This window comes from Cetorhinus maximus, chromosome 33 (genome assembly GCF_964194155.1).
Source record: "Cetorhinus maximus chromosome 33, sCetMax3.hap1.1, whole genome shotgun sequence".
Lineage (NCBI taxonomy): Eukaryota > Metazoa > Chordata > Chondrichthyes > Lamniformes > Cetorhinidae > Cetorhinus > Cetorhinus maximus.
In genome coordinates this window covers 8984010-9007349 of record NC_135911.1, presented here as the reverse complement: position 1 = coordinate 9007349, position 23340 = coordinate 8984010, and the positions used below count along the sequence as shown (strand labels likewise).

General features: G+C 50.1%; 1 protein-coding gene across 1 annotated transcript in view; it reads right to left on the bottom strand.

Moving 5' to 3' along the window:
- cadm4 (cell adhesion molecule 4) overlaps positions 1–23340 on the bottom strand; it is a 108207-nt gene that overhangs the window by 60439 nt on the left and 24428 nt on the right. The window contains exon 3 of the mRNA XM_078533533.1: positions 3955–4089. Within this exon, the coding sequence (XP_078389659.1) occupies positions 3955–4089 (135 nt within the window). The remainder of the gene's footprint in view (positions 1–3954; positions 4090–23340) is intronic.

Genomic DNA, 23340 nt, shown 5'->3' with positions numbered 1-23340 from the left:
GCTGGGGATTAAGTGTTACGGAACCAAGGGTGGAGTTAAGGCACAGATCAGACATGATCTGCGAGAATGGTGGGACAGGCTTGAGGGGCTGAATGGCCTCCATCCATTGCTAGGTCAACGCCATCTGGCCTGATTTATCTCTTTGAAAGTTTTAAGGAGAGGTAAATGTTTTCCACAGTGTCCAATCTTGAACATTTAATGAATGGTTATATATTTTCATTAAACTGAATCACAATCGCCTTTCAAACCCACGACCATTACCATCTAGAAGGACAAGGGCAGCAGACACATGGGGACACCACCACCTGGAAGTTCCCCTCCAAGCCACTCACCATCCTGACTTGGAAATATATCGGCCGTTCCTTCACTGTCGCCGGGTCAAAATCCTGGAGCTCCCTCCCTAACAGCACTGTGGGTGTACCTACACCACATGGGCTGCAGCGGTTCAAGGAAGCAGCCCATCACCACCTTCTCAAGGGGCAATTAGGGAATGGGCAACAAATGCTGGGCCCAGCCTGCAATGTTAGCATCCCAAAATATTTTCTACTGAATACCTAAGAAGCTGCTCTGTCACTGATGCAGGCGCACACCACATTTTTTACAAAATGTGAATGATGGGGACCTCAGGCTTTGCAGGCAATCCAACAAATCTTTGGAAGATGTGTGCTGAGTGAGGCTGGGAACCTGATTTAAAATACGCCCAGTTCTTAACCTTCAGTATTCTGACTGCATGAAGGGAACGAGGCTAAAATGCTTCGGAGTGAACCTGCTCCTTCATTTTCCCGCAAATAAGTGTTCGTGAATGGGTAGCTCCGAGCTCCTAGCCAGAGGGGTTGTGAGGGGTAGCCGCTGTGTAAAATGGACCACCCCAGTTTTACATTCCGGCTAAGAGCCACATTCACCCCCCCAGAAGCATCTTTGTGAGAGGAATTGGGCACAGTCTGAGGCTTCCACACGCCCGCAGGGCTTGTTGGCACTGAAAGAGTTCAGACATGAAGAATAGATTAGAGGGAGGAGGCCGGTCAGCGGCGAGTGAAACGTACCCTCAGGAAGAAAAGGTTCAATCGAGCTTTACTCTGTATCTAACCCCGTGCTGTACCTGTCCTGGGAGTGTTTGATGGGGACAGTGTAGAGGGAGCTTCACTCTGTATCTAACCCCCATGCTGTACCTGTCCTGGGAATGTTTGATGGGGACAGAGTAGAGGGAGCTTTACTCTGTATCTAACCCCGTGCTGTACCTGTCCTGGGAGTGTTTGATGGGGACAGTGTAGAGGGACCTTTACTCTGTATCTAACCCCGTGCTGTACCTGTCCTGGGAGTGTTTGATGGGGACCGTGTAGAGGGAGCTTTACTCTGTATCTAACCCCCATGCTGTACCTGTCCTGGGAATGTTTGATGGGGACAGAGTAGAGGGAGCTTTACTCTGTATCTAACCCCGTGCTGTACCTGTCCTGGGAGTGTTTGATGGGGACAGTGTAGAGGGACCTTTACTCTGTATCTAACCCCGTGCTGTACCTGTCCTGGGAGTGTTTGATGGGGACCGTGTAGAGGGAGCTTTACTCTGTATCTAACCCCGTGCTGTACCTGTCCTGGGAGTGGTTGATGGGGACAGCGTAGAGGGAGCTTTACTCTGTATCTAACCCCGTGCTGTACCTGTCCTGGGAGTGTTTGATGGGGACAGTGTAGAGGGAGCTTTACTCTGTATCAAACCCCGTGCTGTACCTGTCCTGGGAGTGTTTGATGGGGACAGTGTAGAGGGAGCTTTACTCTGTATCTAACCCCGTGCTGTACCTGTCCTGGGAGTGTTTGATGGGGACAGTGTAGAGGGAGCTTTACTCTGTACCTAACCCCGTGCTGTACCTGTCCTGGGAGTGTTTGATGGGGACAGTGTAGAGGGAGCTTTACTCTGTATCTAACCCCGTGCTGTACCTGTCCTGGGAGTGTTTGATGCGGACAGTGTAGAGGGAGCTTTACTCTGTATCTAACCCCGTGCTGTATCTGTCCTGGGAGTGTTTGATGGGGACAGTGCAGAGGGAGCTTTACTCTGTATCTAACCCCGTGCTGTACCTGTCCTGGGAGTGGTTGATGGGGACAGTGTAGAGGGAGCTTTACTCTGTATCTAACCTCGTGCTGTACCTGTCCTGGGAGTGTTTGATGGGGACCGTGTAGAGGGAGCTTTACTCTGTATCTAACCCCGTGCTGTACCTGTCCTGGGAGTGTTTGATGGGGACAGTGTAGAGGGAGCTTTACTCTGTATCGAACCCCGTGCTGTACCTGTCCTGGGAGTGGTTGATGGGGACAGCGTAGAGGGAGCTTTACTCTGTATCTAACCCCGTGCTGTACCTGTCCTGGGAGTGTTTGATGGGGACAGCGTAGAGGGAGCTTTACTCTGTATCTAACTCCGTGCTGTACCTGTCCTGGGAGTGTTTGATGGGGACAGTGTAGAGGGAGCTTTACTCTGTATCTAACCCCGTGTTGTACCTGACCTGGGAGTGTTTGATGGGGACAGTGTAGAGGGAGCTTTACTCTGTATCTAACCCCGTGCTGTACCTGTCCTGGGAGTGTTTGATGGGGACAGTGTAGAGGGAGCTTTACTCTGTATCTAACCCCGTGCTGTACCTGTCCTGGGAGTGTTTGATGGGGACAGTGTAGAGGGAGCTTTACTCTGTATCTAACCCTGTGCTGTACCTGTCCTGGGAGTGTTTGATGGGGACAGTGTAGAGGGAGCTTTACTCTGTATCTAACCCCGTGCTGTATCTGTCCTGGGAGTGTTTGATGGGGACAGTGTAGAGGGAGCTTTACTCTGTATCTAATCCCGTGCTGTACCTGACCTGGGAGTGTTTGATGGGGACAGCGTAGAGGGAGCTTTACTCTGTATCTAACCCCGTGCTGTACCTGTCCTGGGAGTGTTTGATGGGGACAGTGTAGAGGGAGCTTTACTCTGTATCTAACCCCGTGCTGTACCTGTCCTGGGAGTGTTTGATGGGGACAGTGTAGAGGGAGCTTTACTCTGCATCTAACCCCGTGCTGTACCTGTCCTGGGAGTGTTTGATGGGGAAGGTGTAGAGGGAGCTTTACTCTGTATCTAACCCTGTGCTGTACCTATACCTGAGAGTGAGGAGCTGCGAGTTGCATCCAATGTGGCTCAATTTATGCTACTGTGTGGTTGATTTTCCTTGCCCAGAAATCTAGTTGGGAAACTGGACCCCCCGACAACGCAGCGCTCCCTCAGTACTGACCCTCTGACAGTGCAGCACTCCCTCAGTACTGACCCTCTGACAGTGCAGCACTCCCTCAGTACTGACCCTCCGACAGTGCAGCACTCCCTCAGTAATGACCCTCTGACAGTGCAGCGCTCCCTCAGTACTGACCCTCCGACAGTGGAGCACTCCCTCAGTACTGACCCTCCGACAGTGCAGCACTCCCTCAGTACTGACCCTCTGACAGTGCAGCACTCCCTCAATACTGACCCTCTGACAGTGCGGCACTCCCTCAGTACTGACCCTCTGACAGTGCAGCACTCCCTCAGTCCTGACCCTCTGACAGTGCAGCACTCCCTCAGTATTGATCATTTGACAGTGCAGCACCCCCTCAGCACTGACCCTCTGACAGTGCAGCACCCCCTCAGCACTGACCCTCTGACAGTGCAGCACTCCCTCAGTACTGATCATTTGACAGGGTAGCACTCTAGTCAGTAACCGGGAAAAGGAGGGGGAATAGCACTTGGCTAGTTGCTCATTCTGAGAGCGGGTGCAGACAACATGGGCCGAATGGCCTGATTTTTCACGATAACAATTCTGTGGCTCTGTGATCCTGCACTGTCCAAAGTGTAGCCGTGTATTCCTGGGAAGGATGAATACTGCTCTTACGGTTCACCTACCTGCCCATCAGGACCTCAGTTTGTGCAGGGCTGCAGCTTAACAAGCTTATGAAGTCCTCCTGATAAGTCCTTACCCTGAAGTAGTTTCTTGTCTCTGAACCATCGTATCCGGGCAGGTGGTTTACTCCGAGGAACTGTACAGATTAACTCCGCCTCCCCATTCTCCACTGGCTCCTCACCCTTCACTTCAACAATTGGTTCCGGGAGCACTGAAATATCAACCAGTTCATAATTAGTTCAAAATTAACCAAAATCTGAGCAACTCTGCAATCATCGCTTGATCAACACCCCTTCCACCACCTTCAACATTCACTCCATCCCCCATCTTCAACCTTCACTCCATCCCCAACCTTCAACATTCACTCCGTCCCCCATCTTCAACATTCACTCCATCCCCAACCTTCAACATTCACACCATCCCCATCCTCAACCTTCACTCCATTCCCAACCTTTAACATTCACTCCATCCCCAACCTTCAACATTCACTCCATCCCCCATCTTCAACCTTCACTCCATCCCCAACCTTCAACATTCACTCCATCCCCAACTTTCAACATTCACTCCATCCCCCATCTTCAACATTCACTCCATCCCCCATCTTCAACCTTCACTCCATCCCCAACCTTCAACATTCACTCCATCCCCAACCTTCAACATTCACTCCATCCCCAACCTTCAACATTCACTCCATCCCCATCTTCAACATTCACTCCATCCCCAACCTTCAACATTCACTCCATCCCCCATCTTCAACATTCACTCCATCCCCCATCTTCAACCTTCACTCCATCCCCAACCTTCAACATTCACTCCATCCCCAACCTTCAACATTCACTCCATCCCCAACCTTCAACATTCACTCCATCCCCATCTTCAACATTCACTCCATCCCCAACCTTCAACATTCACTCCATCCCCCATCTTCAACATTCACTCCATCCCCCATCTTCAACCTTCACTCCATCCCCAACCTTCAACATTCACTCCATCCCCAACCTTCAACATTCACTCCATCCCCAACCTTCAACATTCACTCCATCCCCATCTTCAACATTCACTCCATCCCCAACCTTCAACATTCACTCCATCCCCAACCTTCAACATTCACCCCATCCCCCATCTTCAACATTCACTCCATCCCCAACCTTTAACATTCACTCCATCCCCAACCTTTAACATTCACTCCATTCCCCCATCTTCAACATTCACTCCATCCCCAACCTTCAACATTCACTCCATCCCCAACCTTCAACATTCACTCCATCCCCAACCTTCAACATTCACTCCATCCCCAACCTTCAACATTCACTCCATCCCCAACCTTTAACATTCACTCCATCCCCAACCTTTAACATTCACTCCATTCCCCCATCTTCAACATTCACTCCATCCCCAACCTTCAACATTCACTCCATCCCCAACCTTCAACATTCACTCCATCCCCAACCTTCAACATTCACTCCATCCCCAACCTTCAACATTCACTCCATCCCCAACCTTCAACATTCACTCCATCCCCAACCTTCAACATTCACTCCATCCCCAACCTTCAACATTCACTCCATCCCCAACCTTCAACATTCACTCCATCCCCAACCTTCAACATTCACTCCATCCCCAACCTTCAACATTCACTCCATCCCCAACCTTCAACATTCACTCCATCCCCAACCTTCAACATTCACTCCATCCCCATCTTCAACATTCACTCCATCCCCAACCTTCAACATTCACTCCATCCCCAACCTTCAACATTCACCCCATCCCCCATCTTCAACATTCACTCCATCCCCAACCTTCAACATTCACTCCATCCCCAACCTTTAACATTCACTCCATTCCCCCATCTTCAACATTCACTCCATCCCCAACCTTCAACATTCACTCCATCCCCAACCTTCAACATTCACTCCATCCCCAACCTTCAACATTCACTCCATCCCCAACCTTCAACATTCACTCCATCCCCAACCTTCAACATTCACTCCTTCCCCAACCTTCAACATTCACTCCATCCCCAACCTTCAACATTCACTCCATCCCCAACCTTCAACATTCACTCCATCCCCCATCTTCAACATTCACTCCATCCCCAACCTTCAACATTCACTCCATCCCCAACCTTCAATATTCACTCCATCCCCAACCTTCAACATTCACTCCATCCCCAACCTTCAACATTCACTCCATCCCCTATCTTCAATATTCACTCCATCCCCAACCTTCAATATTCACTCCATCCCCAACCTTCAACATTCACTCCATCCCCAACCTTCAACATTCACTCCATCCCCTATCTTCAACATTCACTCCATCCAACATCTTCAACATTCACTCCATCCCCAACCTTCAACATTCACTCCATCCCCTATCTTCAACATTCACTCCATCCACCACCTTCAACATTCACTTCATCCTCATCTTCAACATTCACTCCATCCCCAACCTTCAACCTTCACTCCATCCCCAACCTTCAACATTCACTCCATCCCCATCTTCAACATTCACTCCATCCCCAACCTTCAACCTTCACTCCATCCCCAACCTTCAACATTCACTCCATCCCCATCTTCAACATTCACTCCATCCCCCATCTTCAACATTCACTCCATCCCCCATCTTCAACATTCACTCCATCGCCATCTTCAACATTCACTCCATCCCCCATCTTCAACCTTCACTCCATCCCCATCTTCAACATTCACTCCATCCATCAGTGACACACAGTAGCAGCAGTGTGTGTACCATCTACAAGATGCATTGCAGGAATTCACCAAGGCTCCTTAGACAGCACCTTCCAAACTCACGACCGCTACCATCTAGAAGGACAAGGGCAGCAGATAGATGGGAAGACCACCACCTGGAAGTTCCCCCTCCAAGTCACTCAACATCCTGACTTGGAAATATATCGGCCGTTCCTTCACTGTCGCTGGGTCAAAATCCTGGAACTCCCTCCCTAACAGCTCTCTGGGTGTACCTACACCACAGGGACTGCAGCGGTTCAAGAAGGCAGCTCATCACCACCACCTTCTCAAGGGCAGTTAGAGATGGGCAAAAAATACGGGTCTAGCCAGCAATGCCCACATCCCTTAATAAAAAATGTGAACGTGTGACTGAGAGACCCCTCTCTTCAGGATCCTGCAACATTCCTGACACCCACTTGACTCTGGCTAAACATCACTGAGGCTCAAATCCCATACAAACGTCCACCCATTCAACCCTATTGGTTATAAAAAAAACTTTCATTTCTCTCACGCCTTTCCCCACCTCAGGACGTCCCACAGTTCTTCACAGCTAGTGAAGGGCTCTTTTGGAAGTGCGCTCATTGTCATAATGTAGGAAATGCAGCAGTCAAACTGTGCACAGCAAGCTCCCACAAACAGCAATGTGATAATGACCCAGGTCATCTGTTTTTAGTGATGTTGGTTGAGGGATAAATATTGGCCCCAGGACACTGGGGAGACCTTCCCCCTGCTCTACTTCCAAATAGTGGCCGTGGGATCTTTTACACCCACCTGAGAGGGCAGACGGAATATCTGTTAAATGGCTCAGTTGAAAGACAGTGCAGCACTCCCTCAGTACTGACCCTCTGACAGTGCGGCACTCCCTCAGTACTGACCCTCCGACAGTGCAGCACTCCCTCAGTACTGACCCTCCGACAGTGCAGCACTCCCTCAGTACTGACCCTCCGACAGTGCAACGCGCCCTCAGTACTGACCCTCTGACAGTGCAGCACTCCCTCAGTACTGACCTTCTGACTGTGCGGCACTCCCTCAGTACTGACCCTCTGACTGTGCGGCACTCCCTCAGTACTGACTCTCTGACAGTACAGCACTCCCTCACTACTGACCCTCTGACAGTGCGGCACTCCCTCAGTACTGACCCTCCGACAGTGCAGCACTCCCTCAGTACTGACCCTCTGACAGTGCAGCACTCCCTCAGTACTGACCCTCCGACAGTGCAACGCGCCCTCAGTACTGACCCTCTGACAGTGCAGCACTCCCTCAGTACTGACCTCCTGACTGTGCAGCACTCCCTCAGTACTGATCCTCCGACAGTGCAGCACTCCCTCAGTACTGACTCTCTGACAGTACAGCACTCCCTCACTACTGACCCTCTGACAGTGCGGCACTCCCTCAGTACTGACCCTCTGATGGTGCAGCACACCCTCAGTACTGACCCTCCGACAATGCAGTGCTCCCTCAGTTCTGACTCTCCGACAGTGCATCACTCCCTCAGTACTGACCCTCCGACAGTGCAGCACTCCCTCAGTACTGATCCTCCGACAGTGCAGCACTCCCTCAGTACTGACCCCTCGACAGTGCAGCACTCCCTCAGTACTGACCCTCCGACAGTGCAGCACTCCCTCAGTACTGACCCTCTGACAGTACAGCACTCCCTCACTACTGACCCTCTGACAGTGCGGCGCTCCCTCAGTACTGACCCTCTGACAGTGCAGCACTCCCTTCAGTACTGACCCTCTGACAGTGCGGCACTCCCTCAGCACTGACCCCCCGACAGTGCAGCACTCCCTCAGTACTGACCCTTCGACAGTGCAGCACTCCCTCAGTACTGACCCCTCGACAGAGCAGCGCTTTTTTAAATGCCACGGTTGAATCTGCCTCCCCCACACTCTGAGCCAGTGCATTCCCAATCCTAACCACTTGCTGCATGAAAATGTTTCTCCTCATGTCGCCGTCGCTTCTCTTGCCAATCCCCTTAAATCTGTGTCCCTCTGGTTCTCGATCCTTACACCAATGGGAACAGCTTCTCCCTCTCTACTCTGTCCAGACCCCTCATGATTTTGAACACCTCTATCAAATCTCCTCTCAACCTTCTCTTCTCCAAGGAAAACAGCCCCAGCTTCGCCAATCGATCCCCGTAACTGAAGTTCCTGATCCCTGCATGAGGGACTAATCCCTCACACATCAGTGTTTTTCTATAAAATATATATAGATATGGTCATCACTGTTTCTAAAATGTTTTGAAGCTGACCTGTAAAATGGCTGAAAATTTTGTCTGTCTGTGACCCCTGAACAAAAGGAGCCACTTTGCAGTTTCAGGAAAATTCACACCTCGTAGTTCCTGAGGAGCCACTTACAACCCCTGTGGACAGTACAGCCCAACTTCAAAGAGAGTTGTACAAGGGCCATCTGCATTTAATAACCCAGACTGGCCAGAAGAAGATGGATCATCTTCAGCTGGGTCAGCCAAGACAAAAGCCCTGCAACCTTCCTTTCAATTCCTAATGGCTGAGACATTTAACAGTTGTTGGGGTCCAGACGATGGACACTCATCCTTTGGCAAAGATGGTAGGGACTTGGGAGTCATGTGGCATGGACCTCTGGCTTGTGGAACAAGTAATATTGCCTTGCTGACCTGAACTCAGTCTGCTGTTTAACATCTGACTAGAGGGCCACATCAAAGGGGGCTCTGACCAAGTTGGGTACCTGGCTGCATCTGCCCTGCTTCTGCTGCAAGTTCTGGACCATCGCCTACAAGCCTTCATCATCTCTGTGTGCCTACCTCATTGTGTGAAGTCAACACCACTGGAAAAGTGAATTATCCAGCATCAGTGTCAGCCCACCGACCTCCTTGAAGGAATACCTCACTGGGCTTTGATTCTGGACTCTGGAACCCACGTGAAGCAATATTTCTTTTCTCCGTGATCTCTGCACTGTAAATCTTTCTTTTCTCCAACCCCCCTCTTTACTATGTGAATAAGAGGGGGAGGGCGGGCGTTGCGAACCCTCTTTTCGCGTTTTGACCGTGGAAATAAACTAACCCTTTGAGTTCATCCTATCTCGAGTTTGCTGTGGGGTTATGATTAGAAAATTCGGCTGCACCAAAACTGAGGGGTTGGGAAGTACGCCGCCACTTATTAAGAGGGGAGTGAGTCAAAAACACCTTTCTGTGGACGGAAGGTGCTGTTTCAATTAATCCCCCTCCTGTCCGTAATGCCCGGAACATTCTTGTGAATCTTTTCTGCGCTCTCCCCGATGCCTTCCCACCCTTCCTCAAGTGTGGTGCCCAGAACTGGACACAATACACTAGCTGAACGAGTGCTTTTTTTCACAGGTTTAACATGGCTTCCTTGCTCTTGTACTCATGGCCAGAATAGTGCGTGGGCAGGTACGCAGCCCGACCCGAATGTGTGTAAAGTGACATGCGATGACATCAGGCGAGCGTCCCGAGGTCATCGCGCGATATTTTGGTCGGCGGCTGCGTGTGGGAGTAGGCAGTGCACCCGCCGACAATTAACAGGCCTGTTAAGGCCATTAAAGCTCTCACTGAATTAAATTTTTCGCTGCCTGTCCATCCTTACGGTCGCCGGGAAGGCAAAAAGGGCCAAGCGGCCTTTGGATTTTTTGCAAAACTCCCACCCACGGGCAGGATGAGGATCCGATCCATCGCTAAAAAAAAAACAATTAAACATTTTCAAACTCATTCCTCACATGTCCCCTCCTCATGTGACTCTGTCTGTTCACATTCTTAAAATCTTTTCTTTTCTTATTTTCATTAGCCTTCATCTCCCTGGAGGCAGCTCCGTGTCTCAGGGGGTTTCGCCTGCACGAACTTCCACGCTCGCCCTCCTCCCCACCACCGCATAGGCAGCGCTGGAGTACGTGTTTCACGCTGGGTGGGGCCTCAATCGGCCCGCCCAGTGTGAAATCGAGGACCACTCCCGCTCCCGCTCGCCCCCGCCCAGCCCACCCGACGAGGGCAAAATTCTGCCCTTTTTTAAAAATTCATTCACAGGGTGTGGGCTTCGCTGGCCCCTCCCTAATTGCCTCTTGAGAAGGTGGTGGTGAGCCGCCTTCTTGAACCGCTGCAGTCCATGTGGTGTAGGTACACCCACAGCGCTGTTAGGGAGGATTTTGACCCAGCGACAGTGAAGGAACGGCCAATATATTTCCAAGTCAGGATGGTGAGTGGCTTGGAGGGGAACTTCCAGGTGGTGGTGTTCCCATGTGTCTGCTGCCCTTGTCCTTCTAGATGGTAGCGGTCGTTATTTTGGAAGGCGATGTCTAAGGAGCCTTGGTGAATTATGTCCCTATTAATAAAACCAGGATCCTGTTTGCTTTATTAACCGCACTCTCAACCTGTTCTGCCTCCTTCAATGATGCACATATACACCCAGGTCCCTTGCCTCCTGTGCCCCCTTTAGAATTGCACCCTTCAGTTCCTACTGTCTCTCCACGTTCTTCCGACCAAAAATGAATCACCTCACACTTCCCTGCACTAAATTTCACTTGCCGCCTGCCTGCCCATTCCACCAACTTGTCTACATCCCTCTGTAGTCCAACATGGGACTGACCGAATTGCTCCGCAGAGGGCCAGCAGGGGTTCTATGGGCCGAGCGGCCTCCTCCTGTCCCCTATTGCCTCAGCGGCTCGAACCCCAGGAGAAGGGTGGTGACAATAAGGGAACGTGACAAGTTTCAGATCGACAATCTCACCCTCAATTTAGCCGGGGAGCTTCTCAAGCAGTTCATGATTTATCAGGCCCCCTTGATTAGATTACTCACTTATAATCACAGAGATAGTCATTATTCTCCCCGGGCACAGCAATTACTTAACAATTTAAACTTCAACCTGTCAAAAATCACAAGCTGCCGCCTGTAGTAATGCTGGAAGCAATGACTTACAAACATCTTGCAAGCAATTACATTGCCTACTGAAACCTTTACATCATTCCCTCGGGATATTACTAGAGTCTCCTAAGAGCTGGCGCGGTGACTGCCTCTTAGCTCCCTCCTCCTTTCAGATGCTCCTTAAAAACCTGCTCCTTTGGCCATACCTGTGGTCACCAGTTCTAATAACGCTGAGTCACGGGAGGAGTTAAGTTGTGTCGGTGCTGAGAGGCTGTTTCTCACCCCTCCCATCAGCTGCAGAGTCTAGAACTGGGGGCAGGGCCGGAGGAGGTGTTGGGGGAGGGTGGTGGGGGTTGGCTGGGGGGGTGATGAGTCACAACTTCAGGATAAGGGGTCGTCCAATTTGGACTGAGATGAGGAGAAGTTTCTTCAGTCAGTGGGGTGTTGTGAATCTTTGGAATTCTCTCCCCCAGTGAATGCTCCGTCATTGAGTATGTTCAAGACCGAGATTTATGGGCACCCCAGGGATAGGGCGGGAAAGTGGGGTTGAGGCCAGGGTTTAATTGAATGGCGGAGCAAGCTCAAGGGACCGAATGGCCTCCTCCTGATCCTGCTTCTTGTGATCTTAGGGTATTGCTGATAAAAAGGGACAAGCTGTTGAAGTTTTTTGTCCGTCGCTGATTAGGACAGGCACAAGAATACCAAATCTCAAAGGGAACAACAATTTATACTGCATGGGAAGAGAGTGCTGATTGGTTGGCAAGTGGACTCTGATTGGTAGAGGCATTGCCATGGAGAATGCATCAGGGAACAGTTAGCTGGCAAGCTTTTGCTGAAACAGGTATACCATTTTGGATACAGTTGGGGGGGATGGCCTATCAGGGGAAAACAACAGCAGTAGCCAGAGCAGTGGCACCACGGCTGTCTCTGTCGTTCAGCAGGAGGGGTCAAAGCACAGAAGAGCAATTGTCATAGGGGACTCTATAGTCAGGGGCACAGATAGGCGCTTCTGTGGTCGTGAAAGAGACACCAGGATGGTATGTTGCCTCCCTGGTGCTAGGGTCCAGGATGTCTCTGATCGGGTACGGGACATTCTGAAGGGGGAGGGAGAACAGCCAGAGGTCGTGGTACACACTGGTACTAACGACATAGGCAGGAAGAGTGACGAGGTCCTGCAGCGGGAGTTCAGGGAGTTAGGCAGAAAGTTAAAAAACAGGACCTCTAGGGTTGTAATCTCAGGATTACTCCCTGTGCCACGTGCCAGTGAGGCTAGAAATAGGAAGATAGTGCAGCTGAACACGTGGCTGAACAGATGGGGTAGGAGGGAGGGTTTCCGATATCTGGATCAGTGGGATCTCTTCCGGGGCAGGTGGGACCTGTACAAGAAGGACGGGTTGCATCTAAACCGGAGGGGCACCAATATCCTGGCTGTGAGGTTTGCTAGTGTCACTCGGGAGGGTTTAAACTAGTATGGCAGGGGGGTGGGAACCAGAGCAATAGGTCAGCAGGTGAAATAAATGACTGGGAACCAGTGAATATGGCCAGTAGGACTAAGAGGAAGAGTAGGCAGGGAGAAATTACTGAACACAGTGGGACTGGGGGTCTGAAATGCATTTGTTTCAATGCGAGAAGTATAACAGGCAAGGCAGATGAGCTTAGAGCTTGGATTAGTACTTGGGACTATGATGTTATAGCTATTACCGAGACTTAGTTGAAGGATGGACAGGATTAGCTGATAAACGTTCCAGGATTTAGATGTTTCAGACAGGATAGAGAGGGATGTAGAAGAGGTGGGGTAGTTGCACTGCTGGTTAAGGGGAATATCACAGCTGTACGACAGGAGGACACCTCGGTGGGCTCATGCAGCGAGGCAATATGGGTAGAGCTCCGGAATAGGAAGGGTGCAGTCACAATGTTGGGGGTTTACTATAGGCCTCCCAATTGCCGGCGGGAGATTGAGGAACAGTTATGTAGGCAGATTTTGGAAAGATGTAAAAGCAATAGGGTTGTTGTGGTGGGTGATTTTAACTTTCCCTATATTGACTGGGAATCACTTAGTGCTAGGGGTTTGGATGGTGCAGAATTTGTAAGGTGCATCCAGGAGGGCTTCCTGAGATAATATGTAGATAGTCCAACTAGGGAAGGGGCAATACTGGGTCTGGTATTAGGGAATGAACCCGGCCAGGTGGTCGAAGTTTCAGTAGGGGAGCATTTCGGGAAAAGTGACCATAATTCAGTAAGTTTCAAGGTACTGGTGGATAAGGATAACAGGAGTCCTCGGGTTAAGGTGCTTAATTGGGGGAAGGCTAATTATAACAATATTAGGCAGGAACTGAGGAATCTAGACTGGAGGCGGATGTTTGAGGGCAAATCAACAACTGACATGTGGGGGGCTTTCAAACGTCAGTTGATAAGAATTCAGGACCGGCCTGTTCCTGCTAGGATGAAGGATAAGTATGGCAAGTTTCAGGAACCTTGGATAAGGAAGGAGATTGTGAGATTAGTCAAAAAGAAAAGGGAAGCATTCGTAAGGGCTAGAAGGCTGTGAACAGATGAAGCCCGTGGAGAATATAAAGAAAGTAGGAAGAAACTTAAGCAAGGAGTCAGGAGGGCTAAAAGGGTCATGAAAAGTCACTGGCAACCAGGATTAAGGAAAATCACAAGGCCTTTTATACATATGTAAAAAGCAAGAGGGTAGCCAGGGAAAGGGTAGGCCCACTCAGGGACAGAGGTGGGAATCTGTGTGTGGAGCCAGAAGAAATGGGAGAGATACTAAATGAATACTTCTCATCAGTATTCACCAAAGAGAAGGACTTAGCGGTTGATTTGTCTTGGGAAGAGTGTGTAGGTACCCTGGATCATGTTGAGATCAAAAAAGAGGAGGTGTTAGGCGTCTTGAAGAATATTAAGGTGGATAAGTCCCCAGGGCCAGATTGGATCTACCCCAGAGTACTGAGGGAGGCAAGGGAGGAGATTGCTGGGGCCTTGACAGAAATCTTTGTATCCTCACTGGCTACGGGTGAGGTCCCAGAGGACTGGAGAATGGCCAGTGTTGTTCCATTGTTTAAGAAGGGTAGCAGGGATAATCCAGGAAATTACAGGCCAATGAGCCTTACGTCAGTGGTAGGGAAATTATTGGAGAAGATTCTTCGTGACAGGATTTACTACCATTTGGAAGCAAATGGGCGTATTAGTGAGAGACAGCATGGTTTTGTGAAGGGGAGGTCGTGTCTCACTAACATGATCAAGTTTTTTGAGGAAGTGACAAAGATGATCGACAATGGAAGGGCAGTGGATGTTATCTACATGGATTTCAGTAAGGCCTTTGACAAGTTCCCTCATGGCAGACTGGTACAGAAGGTAAAGTCGCAAGGGATCAGAGGTGAGCTGGCAAGATGGATACAGAATTGGCTTGGTCATAGAAGACAGACGGTAGCAGTGGAAGGGTGCTTTTCTGAATGGAGAGCTGTGACTAGTGGAGTTCCGCAGGGATCAGTGCTGGGACCTTTGCTGTTTGTAGTATACGTAAATGATTTGGAGGAAAATGTAACTGGGCCAATTAGTAAGTTTGCAGATGATACTAAGGTTGGAGGAGTTGCAGATAGTGAAGAGGATTGTCAAAGGATACAACAGGATATAGATCGGTTGGAGACTTGGGCGGAGAAATGGCAGATGGAGTTTAATCCGGATAAATGCGAGGTAATGCATTTTGGAAGGTCTAATACAGGCAGGAATTATACAGTAAATGGCAGAACCCTTAAGTGCATCGACGGGCAGAGGGAACTGGGTGTACAGATCCACAGGTCACTGAAAGTGGCAACGCAGGTGGATAAGGTAGTCAGGAAGGCATATGGCATGCTTGCCTTCATCGGCAGGGGTATTGAGTATAAAAGCTGGGAAGTCATGCTGCAGCTGTATAGAACCTTGGTTAGGCCACACTTGGAATATTGCGTGCAATTCTGGTCGCCACATTACCAGAAGGATATGGAGGCGTTGGAGAGGGTGCAGAGGAGGTTTACCAGGATGCTGCCTGGTCTGGAGGTTATTAGCTATGAGGAGAGGTTGGAGAAACTCGGATTGTTCTCACTAGAGCGACGGAGATTGAGGGGCGACTTGATAGAAGTTTACAAAATTATGAGTGGCATGGACAGAGTAGATAGTCAGAAGCTTTTTCCCAGGGTGGAAGAGTCAATTACAAGGGGACATAGATTTAAGGTGAGAGGAGAAAACTATAGAGGAGATGTGCGGGGCAAGTTTTTTACGCAGAGGGTAGTGAGTGTCTGGAATTCGCTGCCAGAGGAGGTGGTGGAAGCAGGTACGATCGTGGTGTTTAAGAGACAGCTTGACAAATACATGAATAGGATGGGAATAGAGGGATACGGACCCCGGAAGTGCAAAATGTTTTAGTTGAAGGGCAATATGATCGGCGCAGGCTTGGAGGGCCGAAGGGCCTGTTCCTGCGCTGTACTTATCTATGTTCTTTGAAATTCAAACCAGGCAAGTCGACTCTGATTGGTCAAGGCTTGCCCTGGGGAATGAACCAGGGAATGGCTGATTTTGTTTAGTTGAAAGAAGGATGCAATACTTGGATGTGTTCTTTCTGTTTGCAAAGAACAGGGGCCTGTGTGTGAATACATGTAGTTTCTAGCACTCATACATCAGCCACACTGTGAGCTCAACAGGTAACCTTAAATCAGCTGTCAGTAATTCTTAGCACAATCCGGATTGTTTAGTAGGTGTTGTCCATTCATTATCATTGTCCAATCTTAAAATTGCTCCAGTGAAGCACCTTGGGATTTTTAGTATGTTAAAGGCGCTATATAAATTCATGTTGACATCAGACCTTGTATGAGGTTCCCTCTGAATTTCTGTGAACGTTCTCCATACAGTATAGTCCCAGATTCAGTTTGCTGCTCCTTCAACAACTCCCTCCTTTGGTTGCTAGGGCATCTATCCCAGCCTGACCTTAACCAATAACATTGATGCCTCAGGGAACTGCAGAAGCGCTTGTAAAGGAAATTGGATCCTTTCACTGTGTTACACTCATCAGCTTCCAGATTTCAGTCTTCTCTGGTCACCTACCGATGTTTCTCCAAAATAGAAACACAAGTAGGGAGGAGAGAGACATCATCTGCCCACACACGCATGCACACACACTAACACACACATACACACACACATACACGCATGCACAAACGCACGTGTGCACACGCACACACACCCATGCACATACACACACACATGCAATCACATGAACACACACATGCACACACAAACTCTCACACACAAACTCTCACACACAAACTCTCACATACACACACACACACAAACTCTCACACATACACTCACACACTGTCATGTATGCACACTCACTCACATTCACATTCACACATGCACACAAACACAAATGCTCACACACATAAATGTGCACACACACACGCACACATGTTCACACACACACACATACACTCTTTCCCCCTCTCTCTCTCTCTCACACACGCACACTCTTTCCCTCTCTCTCATACACACACTCTTTCCCTCTCTCTCTCACACACACATATACACTTACACTATTTCTCACATACATATAGATACTCAATCTCACGCACATACACACTATCTCACTCTCTCACACACACTCGCACACAGACACTATCACACACAAACTCACACGCTCATACACACACTCTCTCACATGTACTCACATGCTGAAATACACTCACTCGCAATCACATGAACACACAAACTCACACACACTCTCTTACACGCACACACACATACACTCTCACACACTCTCACGTACGCACACTCACTCACACTCACATATTCACACATGCACACACAAACAGATGCTCACATAAACACAAATGCTCACACACATGCCCACACATACGCAAATGCTCACACACACACATACATGCACACACACATGTGCACACATGTTCACACAAACACACACACATTCACACACACACTCTCTCACACACACATGCGCTCTTTTCCTCGCTATCTCTCACACACACTCTTTCCCTCTCTCTCTCACACACACACTCTTTCCCTCTCTCTCTCACACACACACATGCTCTTTCCCTCTCTCACACACACTCTTTCTCTCTCTCTCTCTCACACACACATACTCTTTCCCTCTCTCTCTCACACACACACTCTTTCCCTCTCTCTCTCACACACACACTCTTTCCCTCTCTCACACACACACTCTTTCCCTCTCTCTCATACACAAACTCTTTCCCTCTCACACACACACTCTTTCCCTCTCTCTCACACACACACACTCTTTCCCTCTCTCTCTCACACACACACTCTTTCCCTTTCTCTCTCACACACACACTCTTTCCCTTTCTCTCTCTCACACACACACTCTTTCCCTTTCTCTCTCACACACACACTTTCCCTCTCTCTCACAAACGCAAATATACACTTACACTCTATTTCTCACACATACATATAGATACTCGCACGCACATACACACTATCTCACTCTCTCTCACACACACACTTGCACACAGACACTATCACACACAAACTCACACGCTCATACACACACTCTCTCACATGTACTCACACGCTGAAATACACTCACTCGCACACACTCACCTGGGCATTCTCACCCTCACACAAACGCAGATACACTGAAACACATTCACTCTCTTTCACACACAGTTACACACAAACACACTCAATATAAGACTCACACACTCGCTCTCTCATGGGCTCACCCTCACACACACAAACACACACACGTACATACACTCTCACTCTTACACACACACATACACAAATACACTCAGACACACGGAAAAACATTCACTCTCTGTGTAGTCACTGTTGTAACATATGAAACACAGCAGCCAATTTCCACACAGGAAGCTCCCACAAGCAGAAATGACCCAGAAACATCTGTTTTTTTAGTGATGTTGGGTGAGGGATAGATATTGGCCCCAGGACACCTGGGAGAACTCCCCCCTACTCTTCTTCCAAATAGTGGCCGTGGGATATTCAGCACCCACCCAAGCAGGTGAATGGGGATGCAAGGGGAGGCAATGGCGTAGTGATATTGTCACTGGGCTAGTAATCCAAAGGCCCAGGGTAATGCTCTGGGGACCCTGGTTCAAATCCCACCACAACAGATGGTGGAATTCGAATTCAATTAAAAAAAAATGGACTTAAAAGTCTGACGACGTTTGTGAATCAACTGCCCGTTGCCATAGAAACCCATCTGGTTCGCTAATGCCCTTTAGGGAAGGAAATCTGTTGTCCTTACCTGGTCTGGCCTACATGTGGCTCCAGACCCACAACAATGCCCTCTAAAAAAACAAGGGCAATTAGGGATGGGCAATAAATGCTGACCATGTCCCATGAGGAAATAAAGAAAAATTTAACTTCTCATCTGAAAGGCAGCATCTCCGACAGTGCAGCACCCCCTCAGTACTGACCCTCTGACAATGCAGCACTCCCTCAGTACCGACCCTCCGACAGCGCGGCACTCCCTCAGCACTGACCCTCCGACAGTGCAGCGCTCCCTCAGTACTGACCCTCCGACAGTGCAGCGCTCCCTCAGTACTGACCCTCCGTCAGTGCAGCGCTCCCTCAGCACTGACCCTCCGACAGTGCAGCACTCCCTCAGTACTGACTCTCCGACAGGGCAGCACTCCCTCAGTACTGACCCTCCAACAGTGCAGCACTCCCTCAGTACTGCCTCTCTGACAGTGCAACTCCCTCAGTACTGACCCTCCGACAGTGCAGCGCACCCTCAGCACCGACCCTCCGACAGGGCAGCACTCCCTCAGCGCTGACCCCTCCGATAGAACCGACTGAATAAACGTGCAGGGCTGGAACGGGGTTCTCTGTGACCCGTAAAACCCCCCCATCGACAACGTGAAATCTTTGTGATCTCAGTGCGCACTCCCTTCACGCTCAGAGCCTGACATGAAAGGGCGCAGAGAGATCTTAATCAGCCTTCATCCACGCCATCATTCTGCCTCCAATTAACACCTGGCAGCACATTATCGAGAAACCCACTCACAGGCGCACTCATCCAGACACTCAGATAATAATTGGGTTTATTAGGGAACAAATATGTTTGGAATAAACCAATTAGAGCCCTTCGCAGCAGACACTCAAATCGAAAGCTCTTCAGATCCATAATTTAATTTGTGCTTGACGACGCTATAAAAACCATTGGCTTCCAGAATATTGCTTAATTAAATATTTAAACCTGCCTGGGTTTTTGACAAAAAGGCTTTGTTTCAATTTCCCTCTCCGGCTGTGGCTCAGTTCATAGCACCCTCGCCTTTGAATCAGAGGGTTGTGGGTTCATGTCCCACTCCCGGAAAAACCAAGAACTGTGATTGTACTCGAAAGAGTTGCAATCTGTGACTGTTGATAACTCAAAAGAGTTTCCCTCTCCACCCGTGACCATCCGGATATTGTCTCTCTGTCCCCGCCTCTCCCTCTCTGTCTCTCTCTCTGCCCTGCTGGTGGTTTCAGGACAGCTGTGCATGCTGGGATAGCACACCCTCCATTGCTGGCGCCAGGCAGAAGGCAGCAATAGAGCTGTGCCAGCCTGGGCTGGGCAGAATTGGTAAGGGCATGATGCAAGAGCAGGGCGTCGCGCGGGATGTCATGAACACAAAGGGCCGGAACAGTCAGGAGGGGCCGAATGGCTTTCTGTGCCGCCGCAACAGTTTGACCAAGTTGGGAAACAAAACACGAGATTATGCAGAGACCGACTGAGGAGCCTTTGCACTGGGGCAGAGATGGGGGTCATGGTCAGGGCACCGGAGGCCTGGATTGTGAATAGCATGCCAGGTGGCGGCTGGGGCGCAGTGGGTAACTCTATCGCCTCCGACCTGGAAGGTTGTGAGTTCAAATCCCACTCCAGGACTCGTACACAAAAATCAAGGCAGACACTCCATCACTGTACTGAGGGAGTGCTGCACTTGGAGGGTTAGTACTGAGGGAGTGCTGCACTGTCGGAGGGTCAGCACTGAGGAAGTGCTGCACTGTCGGAGGGTCAGTACTGAGGGAGCGCTGCACTGTCGGAGGGTCAGTACTGAGGGAGTGCTGCACTGTCGGAGGGTCAGTACTGAGGGAGTGCTGCACTCGGTGGGTCAGTACTGAGGGAGTGCTGCACTGTCGGAGGGTCAATACTGAGGGAGCACTGCACTGTCGGAGATTCAGTACTGAGGGAGCACTGCACTGTTTGAGGGTTAGTACTGAGGGAGTGCTGCACTGTTGGAGGGTCAGTACTGAGGGAGCACTGCACTGTTTGAGGGTTAGTACTGAGGAGGTGCTGCACTGTAGAGGATCAGTATTAATAGAGTGCTGCGCTGTCAGAGAGTCAGTACTGAGAGAGCACTGCACTGTCGGAAGTCAGTACTGAGGAGGTGCTGCACTGTTAGAGAGTCAGTGTTGAAATAGTGCTGCAATGTCAGAGGGTCAGTAAAGAGGGAGCACCACACTGTCAGAGGTGCTGTCTTTCAGATGAGACATTAAACTGAGGCCTTGTCTGCCCTCTCAGGTGGGTGTAAAAAATACCACAGCCACTATTTGGAAGAAGAGCTGGGGGGAAGGTCTCCCCGGTGTCCTGGGGCCAATATTTATCCTTCAATCAACATCACTAAAGAACAGATGATCTGAGTCATTGTCACATTGCTGCTTGTGGGCTCTTGCGCAAATTCATTGCCGTGGTTCCTGTATTACTACAGAGACCATGCTTCAAACACAGTGTGTAATTGGCTACAAATCGCTCTGTGACATCCTGAGGTGGTGAAATGTACTAGAAAAATGCAAATCTGTCTTTTAAATTCCTGTCGCAACATCATTTTTGGTGAATCTGAATTTACTTTTTAAGATTTTGAAACGGGAAGAAAGGTTGAATTTCTACAGCATCCAGTGGTTCTCGATCCTCCGCACTCAGCTCCCTCTCTGTACTGACCCTCCGACACTGCGGTGCTCCCTCAGTATTGACCCTCCGACAGTGCAGTGCTCCCTCAGTATTGACCCACCGACACTGTAGTGCTCCCTCAGCACTGACCCTCCGAGAGTGCAGCACTCCCTCAGCACTGACCCTCCGAGAGTGCAGCACTCCCTCAGTACTGACCCTCCGACAGTGCAGCACTCCGTCAGTACTGACCCTCCGACAGCGCAGCACTCCCTCAGTACTGACCCTCCGACAGTGCAGAACTCCCTCAGTACTGACCCTCCGACAGCGCAGCACTCCCTCAGTACTGACCCTCCGACAGCGCAACACTCCCTCAGTACTGACCCTCCGACAGTGCAGCACTCCCTCAGTACTGACCCTCCGACAGTGCAGCGCTCCCTCAGTACTGACCCTCCGACAGCGCAGCACTCCCTCAGTACTGACCCTCCGACAGTGCAGCACTCCTTCAGTACTGACCCTCCAACAGTGCAGCACTCCCTCAGTACTGACCCTCCGACAGTGCAGCACTCCCTCAGTATTGACCCTCCGACAGTGCAGCACTCCCTCAGTGCCGACCCTCGGACACTGCAGTGCTCTCTCAGTATTGACCCTCTGACAGTGCAGCACTCCCTCAGTACTGTCACTCTGACAGTGCAGCACTCCCTCAGTACTGACCCTCCGACAGTGCAGCGCTCCCTCAGTACTGCCGCTCTGTCAGTGCAGCGCTCCCTCAGTACTGACGCTCTGACAGTGCAGCGCTCCCTCAGTACTGACACCCCGACAGTGCAGCACTCCCTCAGTACTGACCCTCCGACAGTGCAGCACTCCCTCAGTACTGACCCTCCGACAGTGCAGCGCTCCCTCAGTACTGACGCTCTGACAGTGCAGTGTTCCCTCAGTACTGACGCTCTGACAGTGCAGCACTCCCTCAGTACTGATGCTCTGACAGTGCAGCACTCCCTCAGTACTGATGCTCTGACAGTGCTGCACTCCCTCAGTACTGACCCTCTGACAGTGCAGCACTCCCTCAGTACTGATGCTGTGACTGTGCAGCACTCCCTCAGTACTGACCCTCCGACAGTGTGGTGCTGCCTCAGATTGGGAGTTTCTGCCTATCTACTCTATCAAGCCCCCTGGTGATTTTGAACACCCCTATCAAATCTCCTCTCAACCCTCTCTTCTCCAAGGAGAACAGTCCCAGCTTCTCCAATCTACCCACGGAACTGAAGTTCCTCATCCCTGGAGCCATTCTTGTGAATCTTTTCTGCTTCCCTCTCTAATGGCTTCACATCCTTCCTAAAGTGCGGTGCCCAGAACTGGACACAATATTCTCGCTGAGGTCGAATTAGATTTTTACAAACGCTCACTATATCTGTCTTCCGTTTGTATGATGAGAGTTCTGTTGACAACAGGGGTCCCAGATGGTGGGATTCTCTCAGTAAAATAAGGTGGGGTCTGCCAGGAGTGTTATGGTGGGAAATCGACCCTCTATTTTCTTGTTCTGGATTTTTAGCCTCTCTCCTTGTCACAGGATGAACGGGTTATTCCTTATGACTGATTCTGCTGAAATGCACTCGCGCTCCTGTCTTAATCTCTGCTGCTCACCAGCAGAAGCTAATTACTGTTTAACCAATCTTTGCCCTTTCTGCTATCCAGCTCCAACACTTCCTGCCTGGGGCTCCAAACATTCGTCATCCCCGTCAGAGTAAATACGCTGCCTCTCTGCTCAATCGTCTTTAACTCATTGCTACCTGGGCGATGCAACCATTTAAAAATTCTCGCCTTGTGTTCAAATCTCTCCATGGCCTCCTCATCCGCCTCCCTATCTCTATAACCTCCTCCAGCCCCTACAACCCTCCCTATCACTGTAACCTCCTCCAGCCCCTACAACCCTCCCTTTCTCTGTAACCACCTCCAGCCCC